Source organism: Mastigoproctus giganteus, chromosome 4 (assembly GCF_048544385.1).
Source record: "Mastigoproctus giganteus isolate SK-2022 chromosome 4, ASM4854438v1, whole genome shotgun sequence".
NCBI lineage: Eukaryota > Metazoa > Arthropoda > Arachnida > Uropygi > Thelyphonidae > Mastigoproctus > Mastigoproctus giganteus.
In genome coordinates, this window is record NC_143578.1 from 130,311,038 (window position 1) to 130,327,243 (window position 16,206).

Below are 16,206 nucleotides of genomic sequence, written 5' to 3' on the forward strand. Positions count from 1 at the left end.
GCGATGTTGCCTGGCAGCTATAAGTTTTCCAAGTCGTTTGTTACAACAAAAAATCTCCAGAAAATAAAAATTTTCAGACAGCATTAGCAGAAAGGGATGTCTCTTGTTTGATAACTCGAAAAATACTGTTTTGCGTGTTGTAGAAAGTTTTTATTCCGGGTTATTTGTAGTCCACTACTGTAGAAGGGGAACGGGAAGTACAGACTCGAGTCATTATTTTTATTATCCTGTTGCAGTGTCCACCATATTACAATCTTTTAATTTACCTCTTCAGTTTCTTACAAATTTAATTTGTATATATATATAGAATCACTTATTGGTCAAAATGAAGGATTCTGCATTTGCACGTTTCTTCCTTTGTACTAGGAAGTGGCTTTAAGTTAATTTCCTAATTCTGAACATTGCTTATGAAATTCCAAATGCGCAGCAATGGTCGTATTTAGACACCGAATACTTTCCTCTGCCTCCTACTCTCAGGGAATTTTCATTTATCTAGGGCGGTCATTGTTTTCAAGGAGACCTTTTTTCCTCGCTCTTTAGTCAGACCGATTTAATGATTACTTGATTGCTTCTTTAGAAATTCATTCCATTCAATTAAGCAACACTAACGGCTCACTGGAACTTTGATTTCTCGATTTCCGTTTGGAGTTCCTCAGTTAAATTTCAATTGCTAACCAGAATGCCGGCACACTTCCCTTCTGAATTCCTTTCCTTATTGAAAATGTTCTCCTTTAGAAGAATCCCGGCCGCTGTCATGGCAACCGGAAGAAGTTAAGAAACTTGCAGCTCTCAATCCTTGCCTCACACAAAGAGTGGTGTGTCTCTGTGCACGTTTAACCACCGGCTACTAACTTCGATCACGCGAGGCAGCTATCGTATAGAAATGATGAAAGAAGAACAAAAAAAAAATTGTCGATTTAATGTTGTTAAAGGCCGCCAGGACTTGTTCACCACCACCTTTGGGCTTTCTTCGAGCCACGTGAATGCTAGAAGGGAAAACGTTTCGAACCGCGCGAAATTCCCCGGAGTATCTTTACATTCTATACGGTTTTCAGTCGACACGGTCTCCAGGGCCACATTCTTCGACCCTAGATACATTCTTCTTGCTGACGTTGTGTCGTGTACGACCGTCAGTAAACGATCCGGTGAGTGACAACCCTTGTCGTTCGAAGTATCTATAGCGTTTACGAGGTAAGAGCACTTTTCCTGCGTGTTTTCTTTTTCTTTTTTCTTCCTTCGGGTAGTCCCATCGTGCTTTAAGGTCCATTGTGAGTACCCTATCTCTGACGGAAATGTCATAGCGGGTAAAACCTCCTCGAGATGCCTTTGCTGGAACTCATTCTAGGATTATAGACTGGCAAGGAATGTTTTTGAAGTTTTCAGATGCTTCTTTGAATTATTTGAATTAATGGAATTTGTTGAATTCATAATAATTGTGAAAAGAACTGCATGGATGATTTTGTTGGATTTTGTTCTCTCACAATACCACTCGAATCTGTCGTTGTGAAAAGAATTGCATGGAAGTGGTAAAGTAACTCCTTGAGTATATACGATGCATTCCCTGCAGTGCGTACATTCCTTCCTCTATTCAAGCATTCCAACGCGACCCACTACTAAAATAAAAAGTAAGCTAATTCACTTCCTCCCTTGCAACAATCCCTCAGACGTATATTCTTCATCTCGCCAGTTTCATGGGCCATAAAAGTATTCTTTTCTGAATATTCCTCTCGTTTCAAACTCGTGTCCCATCTCGCGCTTTAAGTTCGCGTCAGTTATGTTAAGCCATCGCGAAACGACTGTCATTGTGATCCCATTGGCTCGTGAGACATCAAAGATGTTTCTTAGTAAACATCAAATTGGTCCAGTTTGTTTTATGTCTTACAGAGGCCTTTCATCGTGAGTAATTAACTGTACTCGTATTATCTCCTCTGCTTATATCCTCTGGACCGATCTCGCTGTGATATCACGTGACCGGGTCTCTCTTTTATCACCACACTTAGCGACCAAGATAGTTTTATCACCTGGTTGTGTCATCAGCTGCCAGCGCTTTAATTAATCGTTCATAAACATCGCGTGGTCTAGTATCTTTTCTTTCTAATGATCCCCCTCTTTTTCTCCTTCTTTAAGTTCTTTGTTGTTCCGCTTTAATTTTATTTTTGGAGTATCGTCATTACCTGGTTTACAAAACCCACCGATTTTTTATTAGTCTCAAGAAAAGACGATCTATTGCCGCCGGCCTTATATAAATTACCTCGGCCTGAGTTGTAGAGACACACCCTGGAGACCTTATCTGTTCTCATTATTCCAAGGAAACTGCTTTTCTTGCAGTCGTAAAGGTTTAAGGAGGCGTTTATTGGGCGTTCTCAAAAAGAAAGTTCCTCCTAACTGTGTAGTTTTGTAATTAAAGCGTAGCTAACGACAAGTGAGTTGTCACAGAGATCGTTCCTCCTGCAGAAGATGGAGCATAATACTCTACCTTCTCCTTTAGTACGGGTCCCATTATTTCTGTCTTCGCGTATCTATGAATATAGAACAGCTGACCACCAACAAAGTACTTGTGTATAATGTGTTCGAGTAATACTTTTTAATTTGCCATTATTCCTCTCAAGTCGACTATTCATTCCTATTGCGAAAAAACACTTTGGTACAAAGACCTCGATGGTTATTACCAATAATAGAAAACACGATTATTAAACTTCAAGTATAGTAAGCTCCAGTTCCTTCTAATCGCTGATCTCCCTCCTTCTACCTCATAGATGGAAACTGGTGGATAGTTTCTGACTGGAGTGGCCACTAAGATCTCCATATTTGAATTGCCTCCAGTGTGTGGGATTTTCGTTCATTCGTATCAATTATTTTGCATGGAATTTTCCATCTAACTTCTGAACACCAATTTAAATCAGTGAGTACAAACATGGCTGACTATTTTTTCTCGTATCTGCCAGCGTTCCAATACAACGGTGGTTGAAAGAAAAGGAATTTTTCTTTCGCTGTGCTTTATATTTTTTATAGTTGTACTTTGATCTCCGATAATAAAGAGCTTCGGATAATCGAACTCCACGGTTATATAGCTATCGTGTTTGGCGCCTGCTTTAGGTACTGATGAGTAGAAGCTAAAGAACAGCAAAAGATAAATAAACTTGCAAAACGAGCTACAGGAAAAAGGTGTCGTGCAGAAAGGGACGGCACATACGCAGAACATATGACGAACATGAATACCGGAGGCAAAAAAGCTGAAAATAACCAGATTTAAAAAATCAACTGAGAAACTTGAATTGTAAGAAGGAATGAAAACAAATATAATCTGAAACTTTGAAATATTAATGCATAAATGGAAAGGACTGAACTTTGCAAAAAACACACTCCTTTTGCTTATGTATTTCCTTGTTATTGAAGTGAGAATAAAATGTTCGTATATTTATGCTGTTCTATTATAAATATGTCGCTTGGATGTTTCTATCACAGAAGTTATCATCATTCAGAAGCGCTATGAAATAATAGGGAAAAAAGGGAAGAATTATAGGATAGAGAGATAATCATAGGACGAGAAAGGTTGAGATAGGAAAACAAAATACAATATTGGAAAAGGAAAGAAAATTCACAAAAGTAGAAGTGAAAAATAATAAAATATTAAACACTGGAAGAAGTTCTTAATTTTCCACTCCTGTTTTAGGCGATTCCAATCGAAAAATTAATTTCAAAATGCCTTCTACATAGAACACCAACTGACTCTCCAAGGTACCCTAGACAGAAAGCATTATTGTATTTTAATTCGTGATGTTCCTTCACTGAGGGGGTATTTCAGGCCTTAGTCTGTCTCAAGCGCGGTAGCATGTTTTTTTTTTTTCCCCTACCGGAACCTTTGATTTTTCGTCCAGCAAACAGAAAATCAACCACAGAACACACGGAGCATTATGGCCTTAGTCGCTGATGCTCCTAAAACCCAACTACAACATGAAATCCCAAATTTGGTTGAGGAAATAAGCTTAGTTTCTTTATTTTCGCAGAAAAGTTTCGTGGATGAGCATCTGGAAGCCACAGATAGATGGTCTGTGGTCAGAAGTGAATTTGAATCTTTGCTGAGTAAGTTGAAGGTTTAAAGAGGTTGTGGTGTATCAGTCAAGTCGTTGACTCCTCTTAGATAGTCGAAGTAGTGAAGTCCATATCCAGTTTAATTTCGTTCCATGATATTGCTTGGGGTTGCACTTTAAAATCACCAGCAACTAACATCGAAATGGAGTGCTTCAGATGAAGATATATCTTAGATTGGAACTCAGTCTGTTCATATTCATGATCTGGAGGAAGGTAAACAATCGGATTGTGGTACATATTGTTTCAAAGTTGTCAGTTGCCTTAAACAGCATTATAGAGAAGATTGTCGTTAAGTTGAAATATGATGACACCATAATATTTGAAATGTACCTGTGTGGTGTGCACTGGATCACTATATCTAATTGCTTTGGAACTGAAAGCCGTATCTCAATTTAGCAGATATAGTGTAGTTTTTGAATAAATAAAGATTGTAACTAATGGATTTGATTTTCTTAGCTTTAAAAACTTTGCTTATGCGTTCTTGTAGGACTTGTCAACGATGGCTATTTCTTCTAACGCTACACGTTCACGCCTTTCGGCCAGATTTACGTGGACAATAGAGCTTACTGGTCAGATTGGGCACAAAATTATGAAAGAAGTATGTTGAGTGTCTCGTTTTAAGCTCTTACAATTGTGGTCGAAAAACTTTGGCAGGTTCTGAAGCTGGTTTTTGAAGTGATTTTGTTGATGTTCAATCGATATCGGCTACTTGTAGCCAATGACGAAACCATAGTTTCTCGACTGACGTTATAGGTGATCGCACTGCTGAGCCATTAATGAATTTATTGCTAGTAATTATAATGGTATTCCTATGTAGATGGAGCTAATTTTAGTCCTTTGAGATGTAGTCTCGAACCTTAATACCTTGCAACCAGATAAAAATTTGCAGTATCGAAGTGTTCGCGGCTCAATAGTTGCGGACTCTCGAGGCCTGTAGCGGCCTATAATCCATAGCTATAACTTTTTTACGCTTACGAGGATCATCCAGAAGTGTCAGGTGGCTGATCGATCTATTGGTGAACTACAGACTGTTGTGTCTGTGGTAGAAATCATTTGGCATCATTGCATTTTGAGTTGACACTTCAGCTAGTGGCGCCATGCATTGAGCATTTTACCAGGTTGGTTCTCTCTTGGAGCATTGTCATTAGTTGCACGAAATATCAAATGGTATTGTCGCTGGGAAAAGTTCTTATAATTATTAATTGAGATGCCATTTAGGGTACTTTCTTTGCGGATAAGGGTAACTAGTGTGGATATTCGTAGTCATCTCGACCATTGCGTCGAAAATGTTCTCTTCCCACTTCTTGCTCTCCATTGTCCGTACGAAATCCGATTGCAATGAGTCTCAGCACCTAATTGGCTGCTATTTTGTATGAGATTTCTATCGATGTCCCACTGAATAAGTATGATTAAGCTGACCCCAGGTGTGGATTTCTAAATTAGATGCTGTTAGATTCTACCTTGAATTCTCTTTAATTTCTCAATGACAGCAATAAGATTTTGCTGCAATGCCATCATTTTTAATAAGTAATACTTGAGTAACTCTTTGTTTGTGATATTTTTGCTTTGGTGTGCGATCTTTTGTTTCTGCAAGTAGAGGTGACTGTCCCTAATCTCACTGTTACCTTAAAACATCATACTGTATAGTAACATTTCAGTATTAATTTAAAACAGAACTTGCCTTTCGTCCTCTCGTTATCAATTATCATTTTATCCTGTGGTATTAAAGATTAAATGAAATGCGTGTTTCCTACAGCATCTCATATCCTGATCTTCTACCAGTTCCACCTTACGTATTCGACCGAGCCTTGTCACATTACCAATTTAATCAGCTACAAAAGAAATGCTGTCACTAGAGTGCCCGTCTCGAGGCAAGATGTCGTCCCCTGTCACCATATTATTCAGCGTCAAGCGTGTAATGACAAATTAGATAATGACCCAGACTTAACGGTTAATTCAAAATGAGAAAATGGTTATTAAATATTCGAATGCAAGATGAATTAACCGTATCATTAATTTTTACGATACTACTTATGTCTTGTGTGAAAGAATTCTTTTAATGCAGTTGTATTAAATCACAGCACAGTTCGACAATTTGAAAGGCTTAAATGAAACAAATAATTGCATCCAAATAATTTATAATTTATACGTCCGCAGGTCCCAATAAAACTCAAAACAATCAACCAACCCAGTAAAAACAGACGTTATTCTTCATTAGCAAGTCGTTGGTGGTCTGTGCGCCAAAGTAACTTAGGCTATGAGGCATTAGTTTATTCTTCGGTCGGTTTATCTGTTTGCTGGATGAAAAACTCCAGTTTGGAAATTGGCAAGTTACTGGGAAAAATAAAATATTATGGAATTTAATTATTGGAATGAAAGAATCATCTGAGTAACCTTAATACTGCTGAAAGGCCATTTGACAGTATTCGAGGAGGAGAAAACAAAAATCCTAAAATCTTGTAAAAGATTTTTGATGAAACAAATAGAATAAGCATGTTTTATTTTATCATAAACAATTTAAAGGCAAGAATTGGTACCATTTCTGGAAAACAATCAGAGTGAAAAACGCTACCAGAATGATAGATTAATAGTTTTTTTGCATTTTTTATAACGATAAAATAGGTAACACCTTTTTATTCTTATAAAGATATATGCAAATGAACTTGGACGACAAGTAGCTCTGAGTTATCGATTTTGTTCTTGTACTTTGCGTAAACTATTAAGTGAGTGCTGGAAATTGATTTAAGTGACTTCAGTTTACAGCTAATTGAGACCATTAAGTGAATGCGGAAATTGGCTTTGGAATTTGGGACAGTGGAATGAGGTCACGTGATAATTACACAAATCAAAATGAATCGCTGAAATATACAGTTTCAGAATATCTAAAAGGAAGAGCAATAGAAAGAACAGTGTTGAAAATAAGATATCAAAGCGAAAAATACCAAACAATGTTATATCGAAGTAAATTTTCTAATACTAATTTACTAATTACGTCATTTATATAAAATGAAAAATTTTAGTGAAATTGTATACTTTAATTGATGACTTATTTTGTTATTTATTAATCTAAAGCCTTTCTCGTCAACCGGGTTGTAAATGTAATTTGTAAAAGTGGCAATCGCCTGGAAACCTGCCCAGTGCTCGTGCACACCACGAGGAAGTGGGCCACAACTTGGCGTGAATCGTGGTGGACTCGAAATATCCCGCATAGAATGCCTAAAGGGAGCTTTGACAACGAATAGAATCGTGAACTTTATTTAGAAGTCACGTGTCTCGAATCACGGTCAACTCAAACCCTCACCACTCGGCTATTTCACCTTTGGAAATTCATAAATACAGGAGTAGAATTATTACTGAATTAATAATTTTTTTTTTTTCAAAATGGAATGTGTAAATTTTTTAAAAATATTTTGTTTGGGATAATTCTATGGAAAATAATCAGATCATTGCGGAGGCTACCAGTTATTTGAGAAGCCTGCTCAAATAACTTCTATCATTCAGTAGATCAAAAGAAAGCTAATCCGATCCTGGCCGTGATACGGCACACTATTTCAACTTTCAAGACAATGTAGAAGTGTCTCGTGGGGTTGGGACGCATGCAGGTTCTCACTATTTCATATCCTTATGTCCTGCATCTCGAGGTCGGTCACTAGACCGTGCGGAGTGGGAAGCCAAGTGAGTTATCGGCGCTTGTCACTCCTTTGGAGAGGTCTGGGTTCGATTCCCGTCCTCGAGTTGATTAAGGGTGTGGATTTCGTTGATGTGATGAGCTTACTGATACAGGGGCCACCTCTTCTATTGCGCTTAGGGTTATCTGCCAAAACATGGATACCAACAATTAGCTTTCCGATATCGCCTCCTTTTTCCCTAGTAAAGCAGTAATAACGAGAACCATCCAACTGGCATGGTCCGGCTTCGGATCCCTTACATGACTCCAGGAACTCATTGGAACTTGTTCAGGTGGGAGTGAGTTAGCTTATCTCGGCTAATTCAATAGGAATCCAGTGCTTTTGAGATGAAGAACCATTCCAGGTGTAGAGTCCACAAAAAAACATGAACTAGGTTGCTTTGGCGCTTAACCAAAAATCGTAAAGAGAAGAGAACTGGAAGTAAAACGTAGACATTGGAGGAGAACGATTTCCTTGACTAGAAGAAAGGAGGAAAATGTTGAATGTTGGGTGCACACAGTTTTGTACCCATTGAATTACTAATGTTTCTTCGAACTTCCTTTCTCCTCAGTTGGGTGTTCTTGAACCAACGCAAACGGAAGTCATCCTTCCGTGAAGTCTAAAAAAACTTTGAATTTCCTTCCTAGCGTTGTTTTAATACTCAAAAGTTTACTCATTAAAATTCCATCAAGGGGAGACGAAGAAGAGAAGAATAAAAAGACAACCGTGTCTTTATTTAACATAGACGTTGAGATTTATTTACACATCTGCTAATTTATTCGGAAGTCGTGTACCTTTTAATATTTATCGCCGACTCCACGGTTTTCTAAAAGTAAACACGCTCCCTCGTAAGATAAAAGACAAAATATTTAATCACTTCTAACAACACCGGAAACCGTGCATTTTTCTCAAAACAAATATTTAATGACGCGTCAGTCTAACTAAACTACTTTTTCTTTCCCAGTACTTTACTTAGAAGAAACTTGTTTAAATATTTGAAAGATTCAGTGTAAGTGATCGCTAGGAAAAATCATAATGTCTGAATTCCACTCTGCTATGTACATTATTCTCGCGTTATTTCTCGTTTTTTTTTTTTTTTTTAATTTTAACTATCACCATCAGCATATTTTTCTACGTTGGTGGAAATCAGACAGAAGGGGTGAAGCTGTACACTTCAAATTGAATGAAATAAATGCAGACATTCACGTATATTAAATGTACAAGTGAAAATAAAAACGAGTGAATCTACGCATGCGTTACGTTTAGTCGCGTTAGCAAACAATAATGTAATCCGAAACCTTTCAAATTACCCGTTTGTAAATTAAATGAGAAAGAATACACTCTAATATTAATATCTTTTATTCCACAATAAAAAGATACAATAATTACTTTTAGTCTTCGTATTTATGTTGTTGAAGTCCAACGTTGTTGTGTTTGTTCGGCTTTGGCCAATATAGTTCTATAACTGTTTTTTTTTTTTTAATTTAAATTTCATTTCTTTGATCTCTCCAGAATTCTTCGTTGGAGATTGTAAACACCGATGTCAAATTAAAGATTATTTTTATTTCGCTTTAAAATATGTATGCCATACCCCAGAACGTTGACTTGCTAGCTTGTTTCATCACTCAACTGGAGTTGTAATTCCATCAGCCTGAAATTGAACGCTCTCGACCTTATTATTTATGCAGCTTGGCAACTTCCAACAGGATATCGAACACTGCGCCTTCTATCGTGTAGTGTGGGCAACAGTTTCGTGATAGTATACTATGAAGAAAACATACTGCTGTAAACCAAAGAGGGGAGTTTTCACATTCCAGTTTCAGATATCCAGTAATAAAACGAGCATACCTTCGCATCGGTGTATTTTATCTTCTTGGCTGTCAACAACGTGGGTCAACAAACATATCATTAGTCACGCGTCACCGGCAATTAAAGCTTGAAATTCGTATAATCCCAAATGTTCCGGCTAATATCGTTAAATAGCAGAAAAATGTGCATGCGAAGCTGTAATTAATCATGGCTCTGAACTTACTTCGTTATGCTTTTCTATTTAATTTGCTCTTCTGCTCTTCATTTGTCATCATTTATCGCGACTCTTTTTATGTCTGTTCCTCCCCCCCCCCTATTTCCTCCCCATTTCCTCGAATGCCAAAATAAATTACGTTTTCTCTCCTCAGGTCACTTCCTGGGCAACAACACCGTCCTGGACTTCGTCCAAGCAGCCGGTTTCCAGATTGAGCACGTTCCTGCGAACAAGAAGCTCCGTGGGTAAGTGGAATGTTGCGAGTTCCCGTTAATCGACCCGTAGACGGCGTCTGCCTTCCATCGTATCACCACTCCGTCTGTACAAAACGCGGTGGGTTGTTGTCGCATCACTTGTTCGCGGTTGTCGTCTCCGAAGACAAGCTTCGGAGACTGCTATATTTAGTTGCCGCGTTTCTCCTCCAATTGGCTCCCATCGAGCGAAGAGAGAGTGAAGTGTCCATTGTTGTTGTTGTTCCTTTGCAGTTTTTTTTTTTCCTTTAATTCAACTTAAACAACTTTAAGTTTATTTCTTAACTTCTCCCACATGTTTTTTTTTTAATCGCGAAGTTTTATCTAGCAACAGAGCGCATGCGCCCACCTAACTGAGGTCCACCAATCTGCAGACGCATTCGGAATCCTTAAATAGTACTCTACGTCGCGTACAGTACTCCTCGAGGATTAGTCAGACTCTTATTACCCTGAAGAAGAGTTCCACGGTGAACTCGAAACGTAGCCTGAAACTTTTGGTAGTTGAGAGTGCCGGATAGTGGTTCACGTACTTGCAAGTAGTTATCAATAAGCAAACGCTTTATTTAATAAGTGATAGCGTGTTTCCCTTTATTTTTATAAGATAAAAATAAGGAAATTAGGATAAAGGAGATTTGAGTGTTGAGAAAATTACTAATTCTAAATTTCTCGAAATTACCCGAGATAGGTGGGAAGAGCGAACAGTTTAGCTACTGATAATAATACTTTCGCTAGAGTGTCTCATCTAACATGCTCGCAATGTAGCCGAGCAAATATAATACTCGTATTTTCGCTGTTCATTAAATTCGTAAGCAAATCGTCTCCATTACAGCGGGTTCAATGTGAGTTTTTATTTTATATTCTTCAGTCGTACACGCGCTGTAATGTATTTTGGGAGGCAGATGTTCCAAACAACCTCATTTAAAAACGATATTAGCCCTTTCTTTCTAATAGCTGGGACATCGAAGAATAAACAGAAGAATCCTATTTAGGGACGCGCTTTTGCTGACAAAACTCGTAGTCAGAATCGAGACTACAAGAAAATTATATTAATTCCCGCATAATATATCCCGGGCTCCTTTTGTGGAACCGTCAATTTGTTCGCAATGGTGTCTTCGAGTAAATGAGGGTACAAGCACATTACCGGAATGAATCGAAGGAAAATAGAATACCTGCGAATACGCGGTGTAAAACGAGAGAAAATCTTATGGATTCCCTCTCTCGTATTAGGTAAGAAAGTAGAGAAATAAATGCGCTGAATGAGATCTTGTCCTGAATTCCTAAAAGCGGTGTTCTTAGAGCTACAACAAACGTGCCGAATGAATTGAGAGAATACCGAGATATTGGATACGAAAAGAAGTAGAAGAAAATGATAGTCATGAACTTTGTTAAAAATAAAGTATTCAGCTCTTGTTATTGAGTTGGAAGTTATTTTTCAGTGTTGATTTGCATTATAAACATGTCCAGAATGTTGTGGAGATCTACTTCGTTGATTTGATGTAATATAGTTGAAATTGAGAAGTTCTTTCCGAATATACGACTCCGGCGTACAGGGTTGGTTGATTTCTTGGCTGGTTCTTTTTGTATGTCCGTGAAAATCCCGAAATAACTCAAGTGAGACGTCACTCCCTCTAGATGAGATCGATTGCTTATAGACCCGCATTGAAGAGGCCTTTTAAAAAAAATTCCTTCAGCCTCCAGCAGGATTCGGACTTCTGTAAATGAGTGAAAAGTATCGCATTGCATATTGTTCTGTTAACTTATTTAAATTTTTCCATAACTTTGGAAAAACCCATTCATAGAAGGTGTTCAAAGTGACCTCCTCCTGTGTAGCACAACAAGTTCCTTAAAACACAACGAATAGTTGTTTAAGATACACATCGCCATATTTTGTTAAAGTGCCCTTAATGTGTGAAGGCTATTTGCGTACCCATTCTGTTTGAAATTGCCTTAAGGGTAATACTACGCGAAGATGCGCTGTGGAAGACCTTAGTCCAAATTTTTAGAAATTTGTTGGTCAGAAAGTCTTCCAGTATTATGGCTGTTACATTTGCAGTATGTGTGTTGCTCCATCTTTCTGTGACCAGTAATACGGTTCATCCACTCCTGGAAGTTCTGATTTTCTCTTCTTGGTAGGATTCGATAAGTGGTAAAAACATTCATTACAAAATTCATCAAAGACATTCTGACAATGCTTTCGAAACATTTTTTTTTACTTCGTAATTTTTCAGGGCAATGTTCTCCCTCCATCCTGTTCCGTTCTGTCACCCCTCGTACAAAAATAACAAAAAAAAAATTAATTAATTAAATGATCATCAGGGGTCACAAATTCAATCTTGTTGTTGGACCGCATTCCTTACTGATATGCATAGGCAGGTACCCGTATCAACTGTTCACTGATAATATCTAGCCATTCGGTTTCCACATTCTTAAATGCCAGAGTGCGTGCCATTTAGTAGTCAAGAATATTTTATCATTTATTTCTAATCAGTTGAGTTAATAAGTTAACTTCTAATTGATTAGAAAAATTAAAATATTTAGAAACAACTTTATATAAATAAGTTATTTCTAAAATTCTCTGTTTAAATAACTCGCCTGCACGTTGACTTTATGTAATCAAATAAAGCAGTGCGAGTCACGAGCCATCGCGAGCGCACTATTTTTGAGCAAATTCTGCGAGGCAGTTAACAGAGGGAAAAACAAGAGAACATAGCTGATATGTGGTTATCCTCGTTGAACTAGGTGGATTAAAGCCTTCGTTTTTTGAGATAAGTTTACGCTTGAGACTACAGGACTGACATAGTGATGCTCTCTTCCATTGTTCAGTGTATTGAAGCCACCATATTCTTAAGGGATTAGCTGTAATAATCATTCTGTGTCATTGCCAGACACCAGAAAATGAACTACACAAAAGTAGTTTAGAGCTCGTTTTACAAATGTTATTCAATCAACAGCTACCTTGAGTGCTATGTATTCAATTGTTTGTGGACAGTACTTTAAGGATTTAAGTCATTGCATTTTAGGAGCCATTTATGTTTTTTCTAAAAATCTGTATGAATATTCCTGATTATTATCCGATTGTACTAAAGTGAAAGTAATGATGCGTTTGCCTTGGGGTGCACCCGTACAGAAAATGCCCTTGGACTAAAAACGTCCACATCATAGACTTTTGCGGTAGTGGACGTTTAATGTTACAAATTACAGATATTGAGGACAATATCCGAAGCAGTCGGTGTCCTCAGAATGACCATTTTTGAATATCAAAAACTGTACATCCAATCGATAATCGGCGAAAGCCCTTTAATTTCTTTGTTTATTTTGTTTACTTTTTGTAGGGGCCGCATTCCTTACCGTAGAACAGGAGCTTTTCCGTACTGAGGAGAGGGATCCGTTTGGCAATTAAGTTCCAGGGCTGAGTCAATTGTACACATGTCAAAGCACATAGGACCATGACACAATATGTCGTGGTATTTGACCTGCGTTACTGCTTTCCTCTACTAGGCATTTGCATATCGTAAATCGTTCGCATGGCGTTGTATTAGAGCTGGTATATTTTTCAAGGAATATATATATTCTGTTAAGTAATAGAAAGAACATTAAATTATCTTTCAAGTTGCGGAAAAGTGCAAATGAAACCTACCGAATTGGTAAAGCAAGTGTACGATAACTATGCTCGATCTTGCGCGTGTGTTTTTCACAGGTTTGCAAGACTCGGGACGGCCGTAATGACCTAGACTAAGAATAGAGCTGTGGATGTACCACCCAGAAACCATCCAAAAGGTTCGCACATTGAGTAAATGTGATCATCGAATGATTCTCAGAACAATAGAAGAAACATTTCACATTAACTGAGAAACAAATCGTGCAGTTCAGATAGAAGATTTAGGCAAACAGAAACTCTGCTATACAGTAGTCTCGTTCTGCACTGTTTAGTTGGACCGATAAACAAAAGCTTCTCAGATTCGAAGCATGCGAAGAGCTCATTTAAACTGTTGATGACGACGATATCCCTCTTTTCTCGATTCAATCGAAACTGGAGGAGAGTTGTTTCCATTACGATCCACGAACAAAGAAACGAACCGCTGAATGGCGATCAGCATACTCCCTCCAAGTCACAAAGAATTTCGATTTTGAAAATCAAAAACCAAAATGACGTTTCGCTTTCTTCGATAGCGAGGGAATCATTCACAAGGAATTTATTCTCCCGAATAAGACGATGAATAAGGAATACTTTTGTACGAAATTTGGATCATTTGGTTAAAAGAATTCTCTTCACCGAGTAAGTCTTCAATTTCGAGAAAAAGCGAATTGAGTCTTGTTGCACATCAAGACTAGGTTGCATTCTGTGCACTTATCTTCCCTCTCGCTCAGTGAATATAATCACCGTCCTCCCCACACTGGATAGAAAATGTCCGGGTTCGAATTCCGGCCATGGCTGGAAAAACTCTTTTGGGTTTCTTTCAAAAAATTGAGTTAGTCTGTCTTTGGCGAGGATTGCATAGTTTTTTCTTGCAATGCGCGCAATTTACAGACACAATACACTGCTGCCTCTTATCCTTAGTTGCTTTGGCGCTTAATACACACTCATATACGCCGATTGTCAAGGAGTTCGCGGATTGTGGAACTACTCCTTCTCCCCTTAATTCCCGATTTATCTCCACCCGTTATTCTCCAAAATGAAATCCACGCTGATAATACGATAATTTTACATTGTAGAGGAAATTAAAAGGAATTGGTGGTTGTCAGTGTAGATGCGTCAAGTAAAATATAAGATAAAAAAAACAAAGGAATAAATATTTAAATAATGAGAAGGAGAAATAAAAATTTCTGAATTGAGAAAAGTCAACTACAAAGATATGAAGCAGCCGAGTTTGAATAAAAATAAGAGCCTTTTACTCATGATTTATTAATGAGGAGTACCGCTGTTCCCTTAACGATAAACCAAAGAGACTACAAATCTTTTTTCCTTGCCGCATAGAAAAAAATTCTCGACTAAAGCAGAACCGTCAATTTTGAGTATAAAACGTGATTTAGGCCTAATATAACTTTGTAATGGAATCAGATAGCTCTCGAATGCTAACACTCTCTCTCTTTTAATTCCTAGGATTACCGAAAGCCGGCCCTTCCTCTCGTTAGTTTCATAATTTATGTTTTACGCACAGGTGGCGCGAGGCTAATATGCTCCGGCTAGAGAGGCAGAAAGTTTTAAGGGCAAAAAAATGAGGTAACTTTAATATTGTTGTAGGTCATATCGAGTCAGCGATTCTTTTGTATTAATCGCTTTTTTTATTTTGAAACTTGCATCCTTGACTAACTTCTTTTCAGTAACGAGAGTACTAATGGTCTTAGTCTTTCATTTTTTTAAAAAAAAGTAAACCCTACTTGTAATTAGCAATACGCTGCAGTGAATACCCAATGTTGCGCGTTTCTGTGCGAATTTAAGTATTTTTTTCCTTGAATTTCGAATCTAATTCGTCTTTTGCAAACGAAAGTGAGCTTGCCGCTTTCGATAAGAGATGTCGCTTTCCTCACTGTCATGTCGATCCATCGACAAAGAGGCTTAAGAAATCCAGTCTCTTTTTTTTGAAGCACGCACTCCATTACGATTACTGTCAGGAAAACAAAATAAAAAGAGAAAAATATATTCCAATAGAGTGACATTTGTTTGTTAGGTGTTTTAGGCACATCACTGTCTAAGGCCACATTGCGTCGTATATTATTTTGTGTAAACTACACGTGTTTTGTGGTTGATTTTATGTTTCCGGGAGAAAAAATCCATAATATCTTCTGAGACTAACTCAGCCACATTGTACAGTGAACGCGGGTAATTTTTTCAGAAGTCGAAGTTTAAAATGAAGAACACAGCATGGTTTCAGGTTTATCTAGTTGGCTTAAGGGTGTGTTGTTCGAACGGAGAATTTTTTTTTAGAGCTCTCAAGCAGCACATTGTAAAAACATAAATAATAGCCACATGGCTTAAATTCCCTTCGAAATGTCGTAATTTTCGATGATCCAGTAGACTAAAGTATCCTTCCCATTGAACTCAATACATGAAGCTCAGCAATCCTGCTATTGTTTGAATCATATCTGAAATACTGTTTTTGTAATGATGGTGTGAGGTATCTCCTACGATTTTTGCTGAATCTACAAGACATCGTTATCTCTTTCATTTGAG

At 37.7% G+C, this 16,206-nt stretch overlaps 1 protein-coding gene across 2 annotated transcripts in view; it reads left to right on the plus strand.

The window, feature by feature from the left end:
- Positions 1-16,206, plus strand: part of LOC150087062 (metalloprotease TIKI2-like) — a 354,951-nt gene that overhangs the window by 234,874 nt on the left and 103,871 nt on the right. For both annotated transcript variants that reach the window (XM_090371789.1, XM_090371790.1), the window contains one exon: positions 9,938-10,028. In XM_090371789.1, the coding sequence (XP_090227915.1) occupies positions 9,938-10,028 (91 nt within the window). The remainder of the gene's footprint in view (positions 1-9,937; positions 10,029-16,206) is intronic.